The sequence below is a fragment of the Pezoporus occidentalis genome, unplaced genomic scaffold (assembly GCF_034315485.1).
Source record: "Pezoporus occidentalis ecotype Australia unplaced genomic scaffold, CSIRO_AGI_Poc_V1 ctg213, whole genome shotgun sequence".
In the NCBI taxonomy this organism is placed as follows: Eukaryota; Metazoa; Chordata; class Aves; order Psittaciformes; family Psittacidae; genus Pezoporus; species Pezoporus occidentalis.
The window spans coordinates 2,422,847-2,441,866 of NW_026913997.1; the positions used below are offsets into that span (position 1 = coordinate 2,422,847).

The 19,020-nt window shown below is 42.7% G+C and overlaps 2 protein-coding genes across 2 annotated transcripts in view; one reads left to right on the plus strand and one right to left on the minus strand.

The window, feature by feature from the left end:
* ALS2 (alsin Rho guanine nucleotide exchange factor ALS2) overlaps positions 1-19,020 on the minus strand; it is a 236,389-nt gene that overhangs the window by 44,550 nt on the left and 172,819 nt on the right. Inside the window, exon 5 of the mRNA XM_062619774.1 lies at positions 17,352-17,477. The gene's annotated coding sequence lies outside the window, so the exon portion shown is untranslated. The remainder of the gene's footprint in view (positions 1-17,351; positions 17,478-19,020) is intronic.
* The window catches only part of CDK15 (cyclin dependent kinase 15), a 36,873-nt gene continuing 19,010 nt past the window's right edge, over positions 1,158-19,020 (plus strand). Inside the window, 9 exon segments of the mRNA XM_062619779.1 lie at positions 1,158-1,894; positions 3,074-3,173; positions 3,746-3,825; positions 7,179-7,273; positions 8,678-8,740; positions 10,714-10,837; positions 11,387-11,462; positions 11,464-11,499; positions 17,368-17,461. Coding sequence (XP_062475763.1) covers positions 1,777-1,894; positions 3,074-3,173; positions 3,746-3,825; positions 7,179-7,273; positions 8,678-8,740; positions 10,714-10,837; positions 11,387-11,462; positions 11,464-11,499; positions 17,368-17,461 — 786 coding nt within the window. The 5' untranslated portion in view covers positions 1,158-1,776.

The window sequence follows — 19,020 nt, forward strand, 5'->3', positions numbered from 1 at the left end:
TATGCCTGCACTTGGGAGACAGTTTCTTACATTGCCTGAAGCTTTCTTTTAAAACCATGGTTCTGATGGCAGCTAAAGGCTCTCCTTTATAAACTCTTTATGTTTTCTATGGATAACTGTTAAACATTTCTATTAGAGTGTTTCATCTGCTAAGTGGAATGAATACTCCGTTTGATTTTATCTTTTTTCAATACCCAGAACCACCAGCTATTACCCCTGCTTTCTTCATTTACCAGCTCTTGCTAGCTGGTGAAAGTTATATGACTTTTCTTCATAACAGAGTGATTCCCCTCTCCTCCCTAACACAAAATGTAGCTAAAATTAAAATGAACAATCTTCATACGAATTAATATGTAATTAATATTTTTTATATTGTCTTCTTTTTGTACTTTTTTTTTTCTTTTTCCATTTCTCCAAAAGGCAAGTATTGCTTAGGCTTAGATGTATTTTAAAAGTCTATTTATATAAATATGGATACCAATTAAAAGTATTTTCCAGAATAAGAAACTCTGCAGATATGCATCAGTTTATTACTACGTTCACTGCATCTAGACAGCCTTTATAATGCCTGAAGGGCACAGTCAAATTACTGCTGTATTTTGATGGCTCAAAGAATACATGGAAAATAAATAGAAGGCTGAGGTTAATGATGATAGATATTTAGCAAATTATGGCTAACTGGGAAGTGAAAAAGAAAATCATGTGAGAGAAATCAAGCCTTCCAGGTGTGTTAGCTCCTTCTTGCCATGCAAAGGCTGGGTAGTTTGGTTGCAATGAGACACAGAAATTGTTCCTGCCTTCCCAGGAGATTATTGCTTAAAAATATATCCTTTTGCTCAAGGAAAGAGTGTTATTCTTAGGCACCAAAACTGTGAAGCAAAGGGGAGAATTCACATCATGCATACAAATGAAAACTGAAGGACCTAGGGGGTTGGCATAAAAATTCTGTGGTATGATGCCTGCTCCCTCACCCCTTGCTGGCATTTTCTCAGTGTGGGTTGGGTGTTAGTCCTAGGAAACTGCACAGCAAGCCCTACTCATGGGGGACTGAAAGAAAGGGACTTCTGTCTGTCCACATCCAGTGTAAACCGCAATGTGTTGCCTGCTTAGCACATAATTGATGAAATCTCTTTGAGTCTGGATTAATCTGTTTGGTCTGTCTATTTTGACAAGCCTATTTTCTACCAGCTGAAACTCACTGTATCCTTTAGACAAGTGATCCAACAGGGACAGACAGCTCCTGAAGCTGACATTGCCACCACATCGTGGTTAAGAACATAAATACCAAAGCAAGGTCGATGCTCAGCTCCTGAAGAAACCACAGCTCAGCCACACTGCTCAGATAGCTCAACTTAAAGCCTAATGGCTAAAGCCTAAAGCCTAGAATAGTAACTGCTACAGACATGGAGGGAAATCAAGGTCTGTTCCTGTATGAAACCTATCACTTCATTACCTAACATATTATACTGAGAGCTGTTTAAGTGAAATAAATTTGAAAGCACAGAAAGTTTGAATTTACTACTGTCTCCATCTTTAGGTACAAAAAACGTTGGCTGTTTATGGAGCACACATGCCAAATGACCTGAAATCAATAGAGCTACTCCAGGGGTGAATCTGGCTCACTGAATGTTGGACTTCCAAAGAAAAACTGCAGAAATCACAAGACTGCTTGAAGCAGAGACCTCATACAAGACATATGAACTCTTATTACAGACAGAGGGATGAGGAGGAGCAAAGGAGAGAAAAATAGGTACATTTGAACTGAAACAGGACCACATGGGAGACCTGTTGTGTGTAAGTGCTGTCAGAACAGGAGGCTGCAGCTGCTGTTCAGAGAGAAGGGGCTCCCAGCATATCACAGGCCCTCAGCACACAGAAGCAGTGTCTACAACAGAGCTATTTAATATCACACGGTGATTATTCTGCATTGAGATACATTAAGCCTGGGTTCTTCTGCTTGTAGGACTGCAATACATTCACATTTGCATGTAACCAGACAGTATCAAACTTTGCAGCTTCAGGTTTAAGAAGCTACTGAAGGAGGACTCTGTGCCTTAGATGACAATAAACGCCTTTGATGTGATGAACAGGGAGAAGATGGCATTCCAGCAAGTTCTATGCCAGTGAGGGACTGTAAAACAGGGAGGGAGCCAACAATGTACAGTTCTGGAAGAGGCAGCATGCCATAGATTACAAATCCTGTTATATTTGAGTCAAATGATAATGCAGGCACCCAGCCAATGTGGCTGCTCAGGAGGAGCTTGCAGCTTGCCTGCCATTCATTACTACTATTTTTATAGTTGTATTGTTCGTGGCACTGTTATGCTGTATGTGCCAAATTAGCACACTGTGTAAATTAGAACAGTGCAGGGAGGAGGGTGTCAAGGAAGAGAAGAAGGCATAAATTTAGATTTCCTGAAATTTCACTCCTGCATTTGGTTTTTAGTCTGTGTCCTAAGAGATTGCTATCTAGAGATGAGTAAATCAAGGGTAAGAAAGAATAACACACATTTAGAATGTTACTGGTAAAAGTGTCCTCTGCAATTAAGGCAGTTTTATCTTTGTTCTCAGGGTGATCGCTACCATTTACCAAGACAAGAACATACAAGTAGTTGTTTCCCTTACAAATGGAGCTGAGAGACCATACTGGAGATCTGTGACTGGTGGGGAGGGAGATGAAAATGATGTGCAGTGCTCAAAGCCAGTGCAGTCAGGGAGAAACGAAACACTTCAGTAACATGGTGGGTTGCCAGTGGTACAATCTGCCTTCTTTTCCTGTGCCAACTGTTGGATGTAACCACTGCACCCCTTCCTCTACCCTCACAGCAGCCCCGGCAGCTTCACACCCACTGGAGTTGGAGGTCCAGGATGGAGAGGCCTTGGAGTCACACTGATCCTTTCCGGGAGTAGGATGTTGTGGAGAGCTTCAAATGGGTGAGTGCGCAGCATGCATAGTGCCAGGCAGGAGATATTTCACCCTGTGATTATTCCAGCTATGAATTTCATTACTGAATGACATGCTAGTAGCTTCTTGGTCTACCCGGCAATCTAAAACATACCAATTTCTTCATGAAACAGAGACCAGGCATGCCCTTTGGAGCTGCCACATCCTATGTACATCTAGAGAAGCTGTGTGAAGGATCCTGTGCAACTGTGTACAAAGGGATCAGCAGGTAAGCAAGGACCACTGGTGCCATTATTGCCTTCCCAGTGTCTGTTGAAAACACCTGTTATGGGAGATAAAGGCAAATTGAATGTCCACCTTTGCCTTTAGTGAGAATACTTACAAAGCTCTATCTGAATTTCTATGGGAACTCCTCCACTATAGCCATTTGGTTCCACAGAGACACTGTGCTCCACAGCAGCATGCTGGAAGATTGTCTGGCTGCACTAAGGAGGGAATGAGCATTTTCCTTTAAATAAGGAATCCCTGCATGACAGAAAAACTGGGGATAAGGCCATGCTGCCATCATGCAGGGGCAGGAAAACTGTGAGAGGGCAGAGTGGGAACACTGCCCAAAGCCATGCTCTAACAATACCCAGTCAGCAGAACGATGCTACTCTAGCGGGGCAGGCTGGCTCCTGTTCCACTGCTAATGAGGACAACATGGAGGTGGTTTGTAATTCCCTTCTGAGCTTGGCCTGGGTGGGAAAGTGGGCCCTAGAAATTTTGCTTGGGTAAGTGTGGGGCACTTAACGGGAGACCACTAACGTTGCTATGCCAGACACCACTCTGCCCTGACAGGAACAACAGCCAGTTGGTAGTGCTGAAAGTGATCCGGCTGGAGGCAGAGGAGGGAGTGCCCTTTACAGCCATTCGGGAAAGTAAGGCAGAAAGACCTGCTTCAAACATGGGTGAAGAGCGAGGAGCATCACTGTGCCAGCTGCAGCCAGAGCATGTCCTTTCTATCAGTGTAGGGGCCTTCTTACACCTCTTGCCTGCTCCGTAGTTGCTTTCTCATTCCCACATCTGTACACTAGTGCTGCATTGCAGGTTTTGCCACTGTTGCATTGGGCAGCTGTGGACTAGAAGTGCCCTTTGTACCATGATCTCTGCTTGCGCTTACCACAAACAATCTGGCTGATACCTGAAGCATCCAGGTCTGATCGCAGCCTGAAGAGAAATGCTCTCAATAAAACTGGTGTTTAATAACAGCTATCATTTCAGCTGCATGAGAAATTATTTCTATCGGTCAACTTCGTAGAGCACTGGCAAAATGTCTGCAGCTCTCTCAATTTCTTTGAGAAAGAAATACTTTTGTTTAAGTGCTTGATTTTGGCTTAGCGTATTTACATGTCCCCACAGACCAAGTTTATAAACTGCCTGGCTGATTAAGGCTTCTATTTTTGTCTGTTCTACGATCCCAAGAGGATCATAATCTGATTTCTTCCTTACACAGAAACATGCAACCTTTGTGCCAGTCTGTTGTCTGGTGTTAGTGAGAGCCATTGATGTAAGAGGTCACATGTATTTTGGTTTTTACGTGTTATCGCAGTTCAAAGCTAGGGCTGGGATAGAGAGTCTGGGACCAGATGTGCCAGCTTTCACAGAGCAGCCATAGTATAGAAGGACTCTCATAGCAGTCAGCCAAGAATAACAAGAGAGGTCAGTGTACACACTCCAGGTTTACAACAGTGTAATTAAGATAAGAAAGTTTACGAAGTCCTTAGTCCAATTGTGGGAAAGCAGAGAGATACCTAAATACACCTATTTACAGAATGGCTTGTGTTACAGTTTCCTATACACTCATTTGCTGTGGTGCTTTTGCTCTGCATTTACACAGCCCACCAGTAAAATAAGCCTTAAAAGCTTTATCTACATAGAACTAATGACGCTCTAAAGATCAGCACCCCTTTAACATGCTCTACTGGACAGGCTGAGAGCCTTAACTTCATTCATTATGGGAGAAAACAAGGGTGATCCTATGAAAGGTCTACTTTAAGTAGATCTTTTGTGTACTGCTGAGCCTTGCAGCATCTGACACCTCAAATTTACAATGTAAGTCAGTAGGGCAAACAAAGCACAAGATTTATTAACACGATGCTTTCTATGCTACCCTGGAGGAATGGTACTCTTGTGACAAAAAGCAGCTTCACCCCAGGAAGTCCCACAGAGACAAAATGCCTTTAAAGCTCAGTTCTGGCTGTAGCACCTGACACCCCAGCAGGGGGTTGTAGAAGCAACCAAGTGAGGAGCCGTTCCCAGCGGCCTGATTCAGGCACAGGGGCTAAATTCTCCATTTTATTGTGAACCCTCCATGCTGCTCTGCTGGAGCAACAGCTCTGGTCATATGGAGGTTTTTGAGGTATTGCAGAGCCAGGTTAGCAGCCCTTTTCCATAGCAGGTGGCATCTAGACAGAGTACCTTTACTGGGCTCATAAGCAATTAGATGCAACGCAGAGCATGTTTAAAGTGCATGCTGCTGTGCACTGGAAACACACTGGTGGTAGCTAAATGGACTAGCATCAGTACTAGAGGCAGTTTAGCTGCAGTGGCAGCACCAAGCTCTTCAGAAGAACTAATTTACAATCTGTGCTGTTTCCAGCCGTTATGCTGAATCAGGCATCCCTTGCTGCTCAGCAGTCTCAGTACTGACATAAGCTTAGGCCACAGCTGTGGAATACAGTATATCTGGCTGTAGGGCTTTTAGAACCAGGTGAAATTGTTATGGTCACAAAACGCAAAGTGCTAATCCAGTATGAATTTACTTTGCCAGCATGAAATTCTTTAAATATCTTCTGCAGACTGTTTGAAAAACAAAAAGCAGCTTTTATCCAGGACCAAACCTCATTTGGCCTCCCACAGCCAGCCCAAACTCTGTATTGTGTGCTTCGCTAATTCAGCAAAAATGAGATTGGATGCCCATGCCTTATCTGAATGAAATTTGTAGCACTGAGTGGTCAGGCTGGTAACTAATTTGGTTTCAATCAGCAGGGAAAAGTGAGCCTGGAGCAGTTCTGAGGCTGTTTGGCTATTCTGCTATGTCAGAAGCTGAAATCTGGAGTCAGGACCCCTGTTTTTGCTGAGCATTGGGGCTTCTGTCTGTTCACAGTTTTGGTGTAATAGCTCGTCAGATTCTTCAGGAGGGCCAGGGATCTACAGGCAGAATTATGCCAGTTCCACTCCTTCCCCACATGACTTCCCTATTGAGCTATGGCAACAATTGTCTCAAACCTAAGGTAGCAAATAATGAAGCTGTGGATGCTCTCCCCCCATAAAGACTATGTTTGAGACTTTCTGCTGAGAAGCTGCCTTCATGAGAGAGTTGGCTGGAGCCTGCACTACCATGACAAACCTAACACAACGCTGAAAGGCTCGGAAGGCTGTAGCTTATGTCTTGGCATCAGTCAGTGCTCTGTGGCCTGCAAGGCAGTAGAGACTCTTCCATGGGCTGCCACTTCCATCACCACACCCGAGATGTGATGAGGCTTGGCAAAGGCATGTCAGCACGTAAGGACCATGGCCATATGGCTGCAATGATGCTTTTAGATGGTTAGGCTGAAAGAAAAAAGATGTGCCAAAGTTGTATAAATATAAACAAGTTACTGTTCACTCGGTAACTTTATCATCTCTGCTCTTTGAGTTTTAAATGGGAGAAAGTAACCAATATGCTTTCTCCAAGCTAAAAGCACAGAGCTAAATTCAGAATTCAGCTTAGCATCTACAGTCATTTCTTTTGCCACATTTCTACACCTTGATATTGTGAAGCTGGAAACTGATAGAAACTCAGCTTTCCCCAGAAGTCTCCCAGAGGCCCAGCTGAGGGCATGTGCCAGGAGGCAGATGGAAGAAGGATGAGAAGCTCAATGACAGGCTGGAGGCTTCTGCATTCTGTCTCTGGGAGCTCCCAGAGCCATCCTCTTGGCATTTGCCTTGAAGAAATTCCTTCTCCTCAGCTGAGAAGCTGACAGCTGGGAACTGCAAGCTGCTATTTCTGACAGCAGGAGCCCACCTCTGAGAGAAGGACAGGTTCCTGCCAAGCCTGGAGCACTGATGCTTGCTTCTCTAAGGATCTGTTCCATCCTCCTCCAGACTCAGTAGTTGCTGCTTCTTACAGAACTGCCAATTCTGGACTATTTCTCCCCAGTTTTTTATTCTCATTGCCTTTCTGTGTGCACCTTCTCCTTCCATTTCCAGCAGCAGTGATTAAATTGATCTTCCTTTTGTGTTTTTCCAGCTTCCCTTCTCATGCATTTGAAACATGCCAATGTTGTACTGCTTCATGACATTATCCAGACCAAGGAGACACTAGCATTTGTCTTTGAGTACAAGGTAAGTTGTTGTTTTTCTAGCTTCCTGTGGAGCTAGTTGTGGTAGTTACATTCCAAAGACTAAAGAACTGAGCCCATTTATAATAAAAGCAGGAAAGCGTTTATTGCGTTACATACATACCGACCCCACTATGCAGCACATGAGGACACCGAGAATGGAGCTTTTCCCCAGAGATATCATGAGGGATTTGGCTGAGCCAAAGCAGGCGCAGCTCTTAAGCAGGCGTCCCCATGGAGGCAATGTTGTCCTTGATGCTGCGGCTATCTCCTCGACTCTGGGGCTCTCCGTCTTTTATCCCTGAAGGACCACCCAGTTGTTCCGGCACGTGTGGCTAACATGTGCTGGGAGAGCCATCTGTCCCGTCCCTCTCTAGGGGCCACTTTGTGCCTGCCCAATTATGCTCTGGGGAGCTGCTCCTCAATTCAAGGGTCGTTACTTCATCTTCCATGGTCTTCCTCTCTCACCCTTTGGCCAGCCCCTTCAGTCGTTTGCACAGAGTTGCATACCTCAGCATAAAAGTTTCGACATGGTGCACTTAGTCCTTCTGTTATGTACACAGCTCCTCCTTTCTGTTTCACTTGCCATCTCAAAACTTCCTCATAGTCGTTTGTGTGGTGAACTCGTGTCTGCGTTATGACCCAAAAGGAAAATTCACTCTTACAGCCTCCTAACACACTAGTACTGTTAAGTGGCTGCATAATGAACTTACTGCAGTATGAATTATCTATAGAGGCAAATTGTTAGTGCAATGATTGATTTTGTTTCCTGATCTCTTGCTTTCCAGACACACAGATTCTTTTCTTTCTGTATATGACAGCTGTATGCAAAAATGATTCCACACCTTGTCTTCACTAGGGTGGCAGACACTATTTACCACCATTTCTGTCTTGACAATGCAATAAAACTACTGTTCTCGAGCCACAATAAGGATAGGAAATAATGATACATCCCAGTTGGGGTCAGATTTGGCACTGACACCAGTGGCTCACCATGACCCAGCTGTGGCTTGCTCTCATGGGGAGAGCAGGATGCTAATAAAACAATTTCTCTGCATGAATCTTGCTACTTCTGTTGCTTTTGCTGATAGCTGTCAACCAAATCATAAGGAAAATATAGAGGCTATGTCTTTTTCCTGCAGCTTTATGATTAATTATGGCACAAGCATGAATCCTCTTATCTATCAGCTTCAGTTCATAAACTGCTGGCATGAGATAACGTCAGCCAGGTCTCTGATTTGACAAAGCACTCAAGCATATCCTTGTGTCCTTATCAGATCAGATGTTCACCAAGGTGAAAGAGATGCCTTTATAGTGGTTGCATATTTTTTCCATTTACAGAAGAGGCATTATTGGTAGAAGCATTTCACACAAGTAGCTTTGCCTCAAGTTCTCCTTTTCTATTTAGCGCACAGACCTAGCACAGTACATGGGCCAGCATCCTGGAGGACTTCATTCGTGCAATGTTATGGTGAGTTCCTTTGAATACTCATAGCCCTTGAAGCATGAGGAAATGTTATTTTCTACTGTGTATAGTCATTGTAAGTTGCTTACTGGTATTTATTTGTTCCATAGATGACAAAAACTTTAGAGAAAAGCTGCCTTCCATAAGGATTTAACAACCTCCCTGTCAGTCTCCAAAGCCTTTTTTTGGTTAGTCCCTCTTCACATTTTCTGAGCCTGCAAGAGGACATGCAGCTTTTGTGAACAATGACATCTTGTGGCAGGGAAATCTGCCTCTACACAAATTTGTATCCTCTTACCATTAAAATACATTATTCATCTCTTCTTAAAGCCTCTCAAATCTCACTCTCTCCTCATTGGGAACTCTCTGCATATTTATGGTCTTATGGTCACGTAAATCCCTTTTGTTTCTACTACAGCTTTTTGTAATTGGTTGCCTGAACCTGAGCACAGATGAAGATGTACTTTATAGAGTGATTTTGTAATAGTCGCCTGCTCTCTTTTTTATGTGTGTTCACATTTAATTAACTTCCAGGATTGTTGCTGCGCACTGACTTGAGGTTTCAGTGCAGATGTCCTCAGTGAATGCCTGGGTCCTTTTCCTGAGCAGCTTCAGTTAATGTATCTTACAGCTGTCAACAATAACTTTGTAACTTATCAAACTGCCTGTTCATCTGACTTTGTCAGATCTCGCTGAAGTTCCCCACTGTCACTTCTTATCACAGCTAATCTAAATACTTCTGTCATCTCCAAATGTTGCCACCTTGTTCACATCTGTTTCCAGATGGTTGTTAAGCAACACCAATTCCAAAGAAGTTTATTGGGGCCTCTGATTTTAAACATCCTTAAAGCTCAGATATGTCCAAGATGCAGTGTTGTAGTTTTGGCACAGATCTCAAGGGTTCTGCTACCAGACAGACTTGTAAAGCACATGGGGTGCACGGCTGTAACATGTACTTACGGGCATTTCTGTGAGTCAATACTAGCCAGCTGCTCTGCTTTCCTGCCTGAAATCCTCATTGTCAGCAGGAACTGAACTGCAAAATTATTTTCTCCTCCTTTAGGAGGGTCAACTGGCTTGCACCATTTTTGCTGGCGAATGTTTGTTTTTTTCTCTGATTCTTACTGTCTATGTTGCAAGTATACAGAGTATTACATGGTCTCTTTTCTGGTACAAAAATGACCTATGGGTGTCACTGTTTTTCCTCCTCTTCAGATTAAACTTCTGGTGAAAAATATCTCTTCTCTGGTGAAGTCTAATTACGTTTGCTGTGTTTTGTTTCTGTCCACTGTCCCACTTCATGCATTGTTTCAGCTCAACTTATTTTACCCCAAGCTTATCGACGCTGCCATGGTGGTGGGAGTTGGATATTTATTTATTGCGTGTTTTTGTGCTTGCTTGCTCCTTTCATGATATCTTATTTGTTACATCCGTTCAAATCAGGTCCTTCTGTTTTCGCCCATCCTGAAGGTAACAGCTCACACTGTCAAGTTAGGCCTGCTCCCTGGTCCAGCTTACCCTTGGCAGAGGTGATGCATGCCGCGGCTGCAGCACTCCCTCTGCTGGTGTCCGCGGGCTCAGGTGGGCAAAACTTGCCAGCTCCGTAAACCCTCGTTGTGCTCGGCTGTATGCCTTTGTCCTGAAAGCGGAAATCAGTCTCTCCTGTTTTGAAAGCCGAGATTGCTCCTGCAATCAATAGTCCGCTTCTAAAGAAAAGTTACATTTCCAAAATGCGCACTTAGGGACTGCAATGTAACTGTCCTCCTGGCCAAATATTGCCCTCTGAAACCCTCAGAAAGCTGCAGGACAGTCATACCCACTGCAGTTTTCCCTTCCTCAGCCACCTCATCTGGGGATTTTTACTGGTTTCTTACTTGCTTTGCCTCTGCTTTGTTCCAGGAGTTCTCCTGAAGTTCAGAGTTAATGTATCAATGCAAAGTCACACAAAATCATTTCAGTTTTTTGTTGGCTTTTCCTAGCTTTTCATGTTCCAGCTTTTGCGTGGACTGGCTTACATCCAACAACAACACATTCTTCACTGTGATCTGAAACCCCAGAACTTGCTCATCAGTTGCCTTGGTGAGCTCAAATTATCAGACTTTGGTGAGTCACCATTTGGATACTGCTAATATATCTGCTCAGACCAAAGCTACAATGTGCATATAGATCTGTATCCACAGCCAATTAGGCACAGAAGCATAACCTCTTACTAAACTTCAGGAAACTATTTCTGTGGTCAGTCCAGCCTTTCTTGCATTTATTCTGATGGGTGCAGGGAGTAACCTCGTTTGAGACAGAGCAATTACTGCCACATAAAATTGTTTCAAGGGAATTGAGAATCAGCCCCTCTCTGTTCAGAAAATTAGATAACATGTACAGTCCACAGCAATGTGCTGAACCAAAAGGTTTTCTTGGCATTGGTTTGGGATGGCCGCTTCAGTCACAAATGGTAAAGCCCTGTAAAACACAGCATATTGCTTGATCTGATTTGCCCCAGAGGTATATTCCAGACACACTTTGTAAACTGCATTGGGATTGCTTGTGTTTAAATATCCAAGAGAAAATAATGTCTTGTTTTGAATTATTATCATCTATGTGTTGTACAGGCAGAAAGATTGTCCTGACAGAGCAGTCTTCCTTATTCTGTTGCAGGCCTTGCTCGTGCCAAGTCCATCCCTACACAGACATACTCCTCTGAAGTGGCAGCACTCTGGTACCATCCTCCTGATGTTACTTGGATCTACAGATTCTGATCTAGATATCTGGTACTGACCAATTTTAAAGCATCTGGGGTCCCTTGGGAAAAATCATCTTTACCTGAATTAAATTAAGTCAACCAAGTTACAGTAGACACAGTTGTAAGTAGAGAAATTAACACCTATTAAAACGTGAGCAGTGGGGAGTTTTATACATAGAAGCTTTTGGGAATGATGTCACTACATCTCAGCCATGGATTTATATAAACATCATCTGATAATATTTATGAGCTATGCACATCTAATTTGGTAACATTTATGAAGCAATTTCAGGTTTTGCAACAGAACACCTTCGCTTAATGCACTTAGTGTTTTGTATCTATATGGTTGGCTCAGTCAGTGGTAGCTCTCTGCAGCAATGGCTTTGTGAAGAAACAATGGATCTGCAACTGCCCCAGCAATGCCTTTGGCCTTGGTAAACAAAAACAAAAATAAGTGGCATTAAAGGGTTTCTGAATAGGTCTGGAGATAGAAAGGTATCTGTGATTTTCATTATTTCTGTGATACTTTGTCCTTCTCAAAGAACATGTCTCAAATGCACTCTGCATTTTGTACAGAAGAAGAGCTGTGTTCTATTAAAGCCTTGTCACCTTACAAGCTGTATCCGGAAATCTTAATATGGCTGGGAATCACAGAAAATGAGCTGCATGTTTGCAGAGCTGAAGAGAGAAGAGTCTCTGAGAGCAGACAGAAAGCAGGAGAGGATGAGGACTTACTTCATAGGGGTCACAGTGGTCTTTTTGGTCTGGTCTGGATGTTTAGTTAGCCCTTGTGGCTCACTTCTGCACCAGACTGAGCCTGCTTCCAGCAATATAGTCCTGACTTACACATAGAAAACATGCAGCTCATGAAGTTGCAGGGGACCACCCATTTTCTGCAGTTTTACATCTGTAGATGGTATTGCTGCTTCACCCTTTCTTCAGACCAGTTAATTTTCTGTCTGTGCCTGTCAAACTGGGACTTTTCTTAACTGCTCTGCAGAGTCAGAGGCTGGGAAAGGGTAGGTGTGGAGTAAGCTTAACAATGTGCAAGAAGAGGGCTGGGTAAGCTTACAAGCAGCAAAGCTCCAGGTCCCCTCAGGCTGTATTCCCCTCGAGAGATCTGCGGCTTACTGGAGACTCTGATGGCCTAAATCTGGAGGGCAGTGCAAGGAAACAGGAGTTTTTGGTTTGTTCACTTCCCTGGGCCTGGTGCTAATTTAATTGCTTTAAGATTTCTCCAAGGAGGAAAACCTTGCTAAATTCTAATGGCTTCCAGCTGCTAAGCCCGTCTAAATAGTCCTGTCTTCTCTCCCCCACTACCTGTCACCTCTCCCCTCCAGACAGTCTCTCAGGAATGTCTGCCGAGTTTAAAGAAGATGCCTGCATAGCAGATTGCAGGGTTTGTATTAGACAGATGCTGGTGCAAGCCTGTTGTGTTTTTTTTTCCTGAAAGTTGACCCTGTCCAAAACCCTGGCTACGCACAGAAAGCCTGGCATTTCTGCCTGTGCAAAACCAACATGTAACTCTGCTCTAGTGTAATGAATAGCAACGTAAGAGTGATATACAAAGGTCCCATCCAGCACTCTGACCAGCTCTAACAGCACAGTACTTTGAGTCCCACTGAACTGCATTCACACTATAGGCACCATTGTATATAACGCCTCCTTATAGTAACAACATTCAAAGTGTTTTCCCTAAAGAAAGATGTCACGCTGAGAGAATAGAGAGTACTTCAGTGAGCTCTATTCAGTAACTTCCTCTAACAAGAGTCATTTATTATCTTGATGTACACTGCATTTAAGTTCAATTTTTGTCTATTAGGAAATAATGTGAATTCACACAGATGTTACTTGTCTATTGGGAAGAAAGGGAAAAAAAAAGCCCTATGTCTTTTGGATGCTGCAGTTTACATGAAGGCAGATCAGAATGCCCTTGGTAACTGCACGAGACAGTGGGTGTTAAAGCCATGGTTTAAAGAAACCAATTATAACAAAATAAAATATTATGGCAATTCATGCATAGTGTGCTTGAGCAGCAATACTGTCAGTGGGAGGCACATGGGAAGTGAATGAGGCCTTGAATAGATGAAGAAAGAGATATAGAAGGAGACTCACTCGCTCTTGGCCTAACTAGAAAAACTGCTTTAATCTCCCTGTATCTTTTTTCACTCTCTTTCTCCCTCACTATCTCTTCCGGACTTTAGAAGATTCAATTAAGGGATTTCAGGGAGACTAACGTTTCATAATGTTTCAGGGAGATGACACTGCATATCAGAAAGACTTCTCTGGGCTTTTTATAACACCAAGTGTTTTATGCACGTGCTGCACTGTAGCTGCTAACATCATGAGAGCCTTAAGTCATGTCTTCTTTTCAGTCAGGCTTTCTTTGTATGATCTTCCATTTAAAAAAAAAACGAAACAAAACCGATGATCACAGGAATCTTCCCAGGTAGATTCATGTAGAATAGAAGTTCCTGTGGAGTCATTTAATGTGGGTCTGCGAGCCCACTACAGCCTTTCCCCCAGCCTGGTTCACATTGTCCTACTGTGCCAACCCATGAGATAGAGGCTATGGGCTTCACTGTACAGACCACGCTCGGTGAGGAACACAAGAAAGGATTTCTCATTAAAGATGTCATTGCAATCCCCCAATATCAGCAAAACTATGGAGAGGGAACTCTGGGATACTGCAGAGATATCTTAGGTCTTAATCCTGATGAAATCGTCTCTCCACTATGTAATGCAGCACTGCAGACTGAGGAGTAAGTGCAGTGTTCAAACCCACCTCAGGGACTGCAGGCAGATGCAACCGTGCTGTCTGAACCAGCTCTGGTTTTGCTCACTAACTGTTCCTATAACCAGTTATACCTCTCCTATTGCTTTAGCAGTCACTGTCTTGGTTCATGTGTGTATCTGGCACATGCTGAAACATCAGGTCTAAGCCTCTTCCCAAAAGACCCCTCCCTCTGCCTTAGCCCTTCCAAAGGTAACTATATGGGACTGAGACCTTTGAGAAACTTACAGACTGGAAAGGATAAGAGTACCTCAGAAATTAATATCAGAGGGGAAAGAAGAAAAAGGACAAAACCCAAAACACTAGGTCTAAATCTTTAGAAATATTTAAAAGTTAATGTTTCTGAATTATCCTCATTAACAGCAGGATTCTCATAATGCTGTCAGAGCAGTAACTGCAAATCTTTCTCAGAAGAAAAGTTGAAGCCTCTACTGAAAGGCTAATATGATGACTAGCACTAGTTTCCAAAGTCCTACTTCAACAGATAGACAAAAATACCTAGGGAAAGGGGGCGGTGCCCTCACATCAGTTGTTCTAGCTATTTCTGGCTTTTATTTTTTTAAAAATAAAGAAAAGTGTATTTCATCTGGAAACAAACGAGAGAGAAACAGTGATAATTGCCACTGATGAATCAATGCAGCACCAAGCAGGCGTTAAAGGCAGCTGATTCTCGCTAAAGGAAACAAGAAGCCTTTCCAGAGGTTGTGGCTGTTCTGATAGTTTTGTCTTTATTAGAGACACTGAGGTGTAAAGGCTTCCAGAGATAACAAGAATAAACCAGGAATACAACGGAGAGTTCTACCAGAAAGTGCACTCATAACAACCCGCAAGGTGTTCCTCTCCTCAAACTCACAGCTTGCCTATAAGTGCAAAGACTGTTTCATTAAATTTGAATTTTTGGACTCTGCTCGTGGGTAATTCTTAGCAAATGCTAGCTACATCTAGGAAAATAAGGCTTCTGCTGTTGCCAGTCTAATGCTATTTCTAGCTAGGATATCAGAACCCAAACAGTGGGGAACATCAGGATCATTTGCTTCAAAAACACAGAGCTGATTCTCTTCTAGAAATCAAGAATACCTAAATTGCTTTGACCACATGCAATTAAACTTGTGCAATAGAATCAGTGGATTACAGCAGCCCGTAGTTGCAAAATAGGGTGGGCGATTTGGGCACATACATCAGCTGTGAAAAAAAGCCAAAAGGTTGGTATGACACTGGTCTCAGTAGAATCAGTCTGTGGGCTCCAGAATAATATCTAGTGATCTGTAGTGCTATGAAACACAAAACCCCCCTATATTGCAAAAGCTGTGGGTTAAGTTCCATGGTGCCTGCATCCTGAAAAAGCATTAGGCAAGCAAGCAGCTAAGCTCACAGGACCCAGAGTTAGGAGGTTAGGATATAGGAAACCAAGGCAAAGTGCAGCAGAGATGTTTGTGAAAACAGCATTAGATATGGATCTGCAAACAGGCTTGGCATCACCTGATGCACAAGCATGCCTAAAATACTGCAGATGAGTCACATGTCAGGCTCTCAAGTGACCACAGCCAGGTAGGAAAAGCATCTACAGTAGTACAAAAACAAGCTGCAAGGGGTAACACAGCAGTAGAGATGACTAGAAGAGATTACCAGTTGTTGCTTAGCAAGTGAAAATAATACTTTCAGAGCCTGTTAGTCAAAGCTGGGGTTTCAATATTTGAGCTTAAAGGACCCAAATTTGCTATAACCAAAGAAGATTAATACTGAAACCTGAAAAGTTGAGATGGGGCATAGTGAAGAGATGGGGCATAGTGAAAAATGGGAAACAGAAAAAGTTTGGGAAAAAAGATGAAAAGGTAAATGAGCAGAGTTTTACACCGTACAATAAGATATGGAAAAACTTGAAAAGATAAGTTTACCCTGACCACAACCACCTCATCATTATTGCCAATAGGACTAATTCACCTAAATATAATTAAGCATTTTTTGCAGGGTTTAGTGGGTTATTTTAAGCTGGCTGGTTTGCTCTGGCACAAGTGAAGAGTGGGGGATGGCATAAAACTTAAGAATAACTTGCTGTTGTCACCAAGTTCTTTATACAATGAAATCTTGCCATCAGTTTTCCAGTGAAAAGCTAATTTCTCCTGAAGGAAAAACCATTCTAGTGGGTAGTGTCTCTGGGTTCTTTCTGCTTCTGATGTGTTCTTCAAGCCCATAAAGTGTGCAACACTTCCCTGTTTATCTTTCCTACTGTTATCACTCTGATTTTTCACCTATTCTGCAGACTTCTGCCACAACCAGCTTTTTGGATGGGTTTGTAACAGGATCAATTAAGAGACCTGAAACAAATTGTTTGGTGCTGGAAAAAAAACCCCAGTGTTTAGTGGGTTTATTTTCAAAGGATATCACCTGCCTTGTCTTGCTGGTGAAGGGTGTGTGTGGGGGGGTGTGTGTGAGTTAGTGGACGGTGCTAATGAGAAAAAGGAGATGGCAACAGACTTGCATGGAACTTTGACTGCTTTACTCTTTTCTATAATCCTGGAGGGATGTGAATGTGATGTACCTCTGGTCTGCTCCCATGCTGTTTGACTTACCAGCTTTTTAATCCAAGTGTTTCAACCTGTAGGACTTGAATGAGGTTAACAATACTGCATAAAACTCGAGCAGAAGCCAGTTGCAAGTGCTTAGAACAGTGTTGAGGGAGGTATAAGATGTCCCTTCCCAAAGGAAACCTTCCTGACTTCCAAGTCGGTAGGGTTTTTAATAATGCTACATCTTGCCTACCACCATGCTGTAGAAGTGTATCAGTCATCACTGAACCCTGTATTTATGTATACACAGACACTCTGCATCCGGCCTTGCTTCACACACGCATACACTCACACGCTCTCACTAGATGACAGGAGGTGGGTATACAATACCTACACATCAGACTGGTACCTTTCAGACTTGAGCTTCAATATGTATAAGGTTTACAGCTTCTATCAGGATTTCTGCATTTACAAGTCAGGATTTCTAAATTTCTATTCCAACAATTGCCTACCTTCATCTCTTCCCTGCCCATCCCAACAATCATACAATGTATGTCATGCATGTGAATGAGCTAATACCTTGTTTTTCTTGCAGGAGTGCAGGCTGTGTATTTGTTGAAATGATCCAGGGCCAGCCAGTATTTGCAGGAACTTCTGGTACTCATGAACAGCTGCTGAAAATCTGGAAGGTTAGTAAAATACACCCTGAAATTGGAGAGAAAAAGAATCTGCTGCTCCAGCTCCCTACTTAATTTTGAAGTCCTAAAATAGGTCCCGTGAATAGCAGAAATAATTTGGTCCAATCTGACAAGTTCATAGCAGACTTTGTAACCCATTTTCTACTTGGCAAGTTTCTTACAGACATAGGAGTAAATCAAATGACTTTCCTTTGATGTTTGTCATCTCATCAAAAATTTAAAGCCAATTAAAGTGACATCAAATTGAAGGCATAAAAGGTGTGCAGGTACTGCAGATTCTATTCCTTCTTGTTAAACCCGTTACTTACTGTAGGATACAGCACACCATATTCTCACAAAAGAGCTCTAATACTGCTCTTAAACTACCTTGAAAATGGCAAAACCCTGAGGTCTTTCAGAAATCCTTAACTTGGAACATTTTGTATCATCCAGTTTATGGTGCAGCCCTAGAGACTGCTTTGGCATAATGGAAAGTGTGAAATTACTTTATAAAGGCAGCAGTGAGTGAGAGCAGACAGATTCAGAAGCCTCTTAAGCCCTTTTTTCTGCTGGAGAAACTGAAACACAGAGCTATGTCCTTAGTGTAGTTTGGTAGAATTGAGGCAGTTATGAGCACTAGTGGATTCTGTATGTTCCCTCATTGCTGACCCTGTTACTGACTTAACAGGAAGTTCAACCTATACATTCCTCTTGGGTTTTGCTGTAGGTGTCTGCCCTTTCACATGTCCTCCTAAGGAGTTATTTTTCTGCACAGAGTGTTTCCCAAACATGGGTTTTCAAAGAAAACAGAAAACTGTGAGAAAGGACTTTATAGCCTCAAGTCTGTGTAAGTCAGACTTTTCCTTCTTAATCCCTTCACCCAGAAACACTCCTGTCTGGTTTTCCTCTCTGCTTTCAGCTAAAATGTGATAAAAAGTCAAAGAGGTGGGACCAGTTCTTAGGCTTGAATTCAGTCCATTTAAATAAATGCTGAATTTCTCTTTTGTAGTGAAAAAAAAAACAGAATTACTGAGGGGTCAAAAAAAATCTATACGTGGCCAATTAATAGAGTTCAAAGCCAGGGCAGAGCTGAATTTCCCAGAGCGTGAATGAAGGGTATCCTTCCACTTACAGCTCTGAAATCTCTGGATACATTTCCTGTGGTTTTGCAGTTGGAAGGTTATAGCCGTATCGTCATTTCTCTGGTATTATAACTAATACCGTGATTAATAGGATTTGTGCTATAGAAGGCAAAAAACCCAAACTTATTTAAAAATCATGAGGAAGCTTTAAGAGCCATGAAATAATTAGTGCCATTCACAGAAGGTTTTCTGTTATTATACAGCCTGGAATGAGGCTCTGTGTTAGGCCAAGATTTCAAAGCTCCTTAGAGGCTTTCGATGGCTAACTTGAGATATTTTGCCGAGTCTGAGGTTCAGAATGGGGATTCCTACTGTTTCCTAATAGTCAGTTCCTTTCATGTACTAATAATGGAGGCACCCTGCACTGATTTAGACTGTCTGCATTTGTGTGCGTGAGTCTGTATCACTCAGCATGCTTATCCCCACATA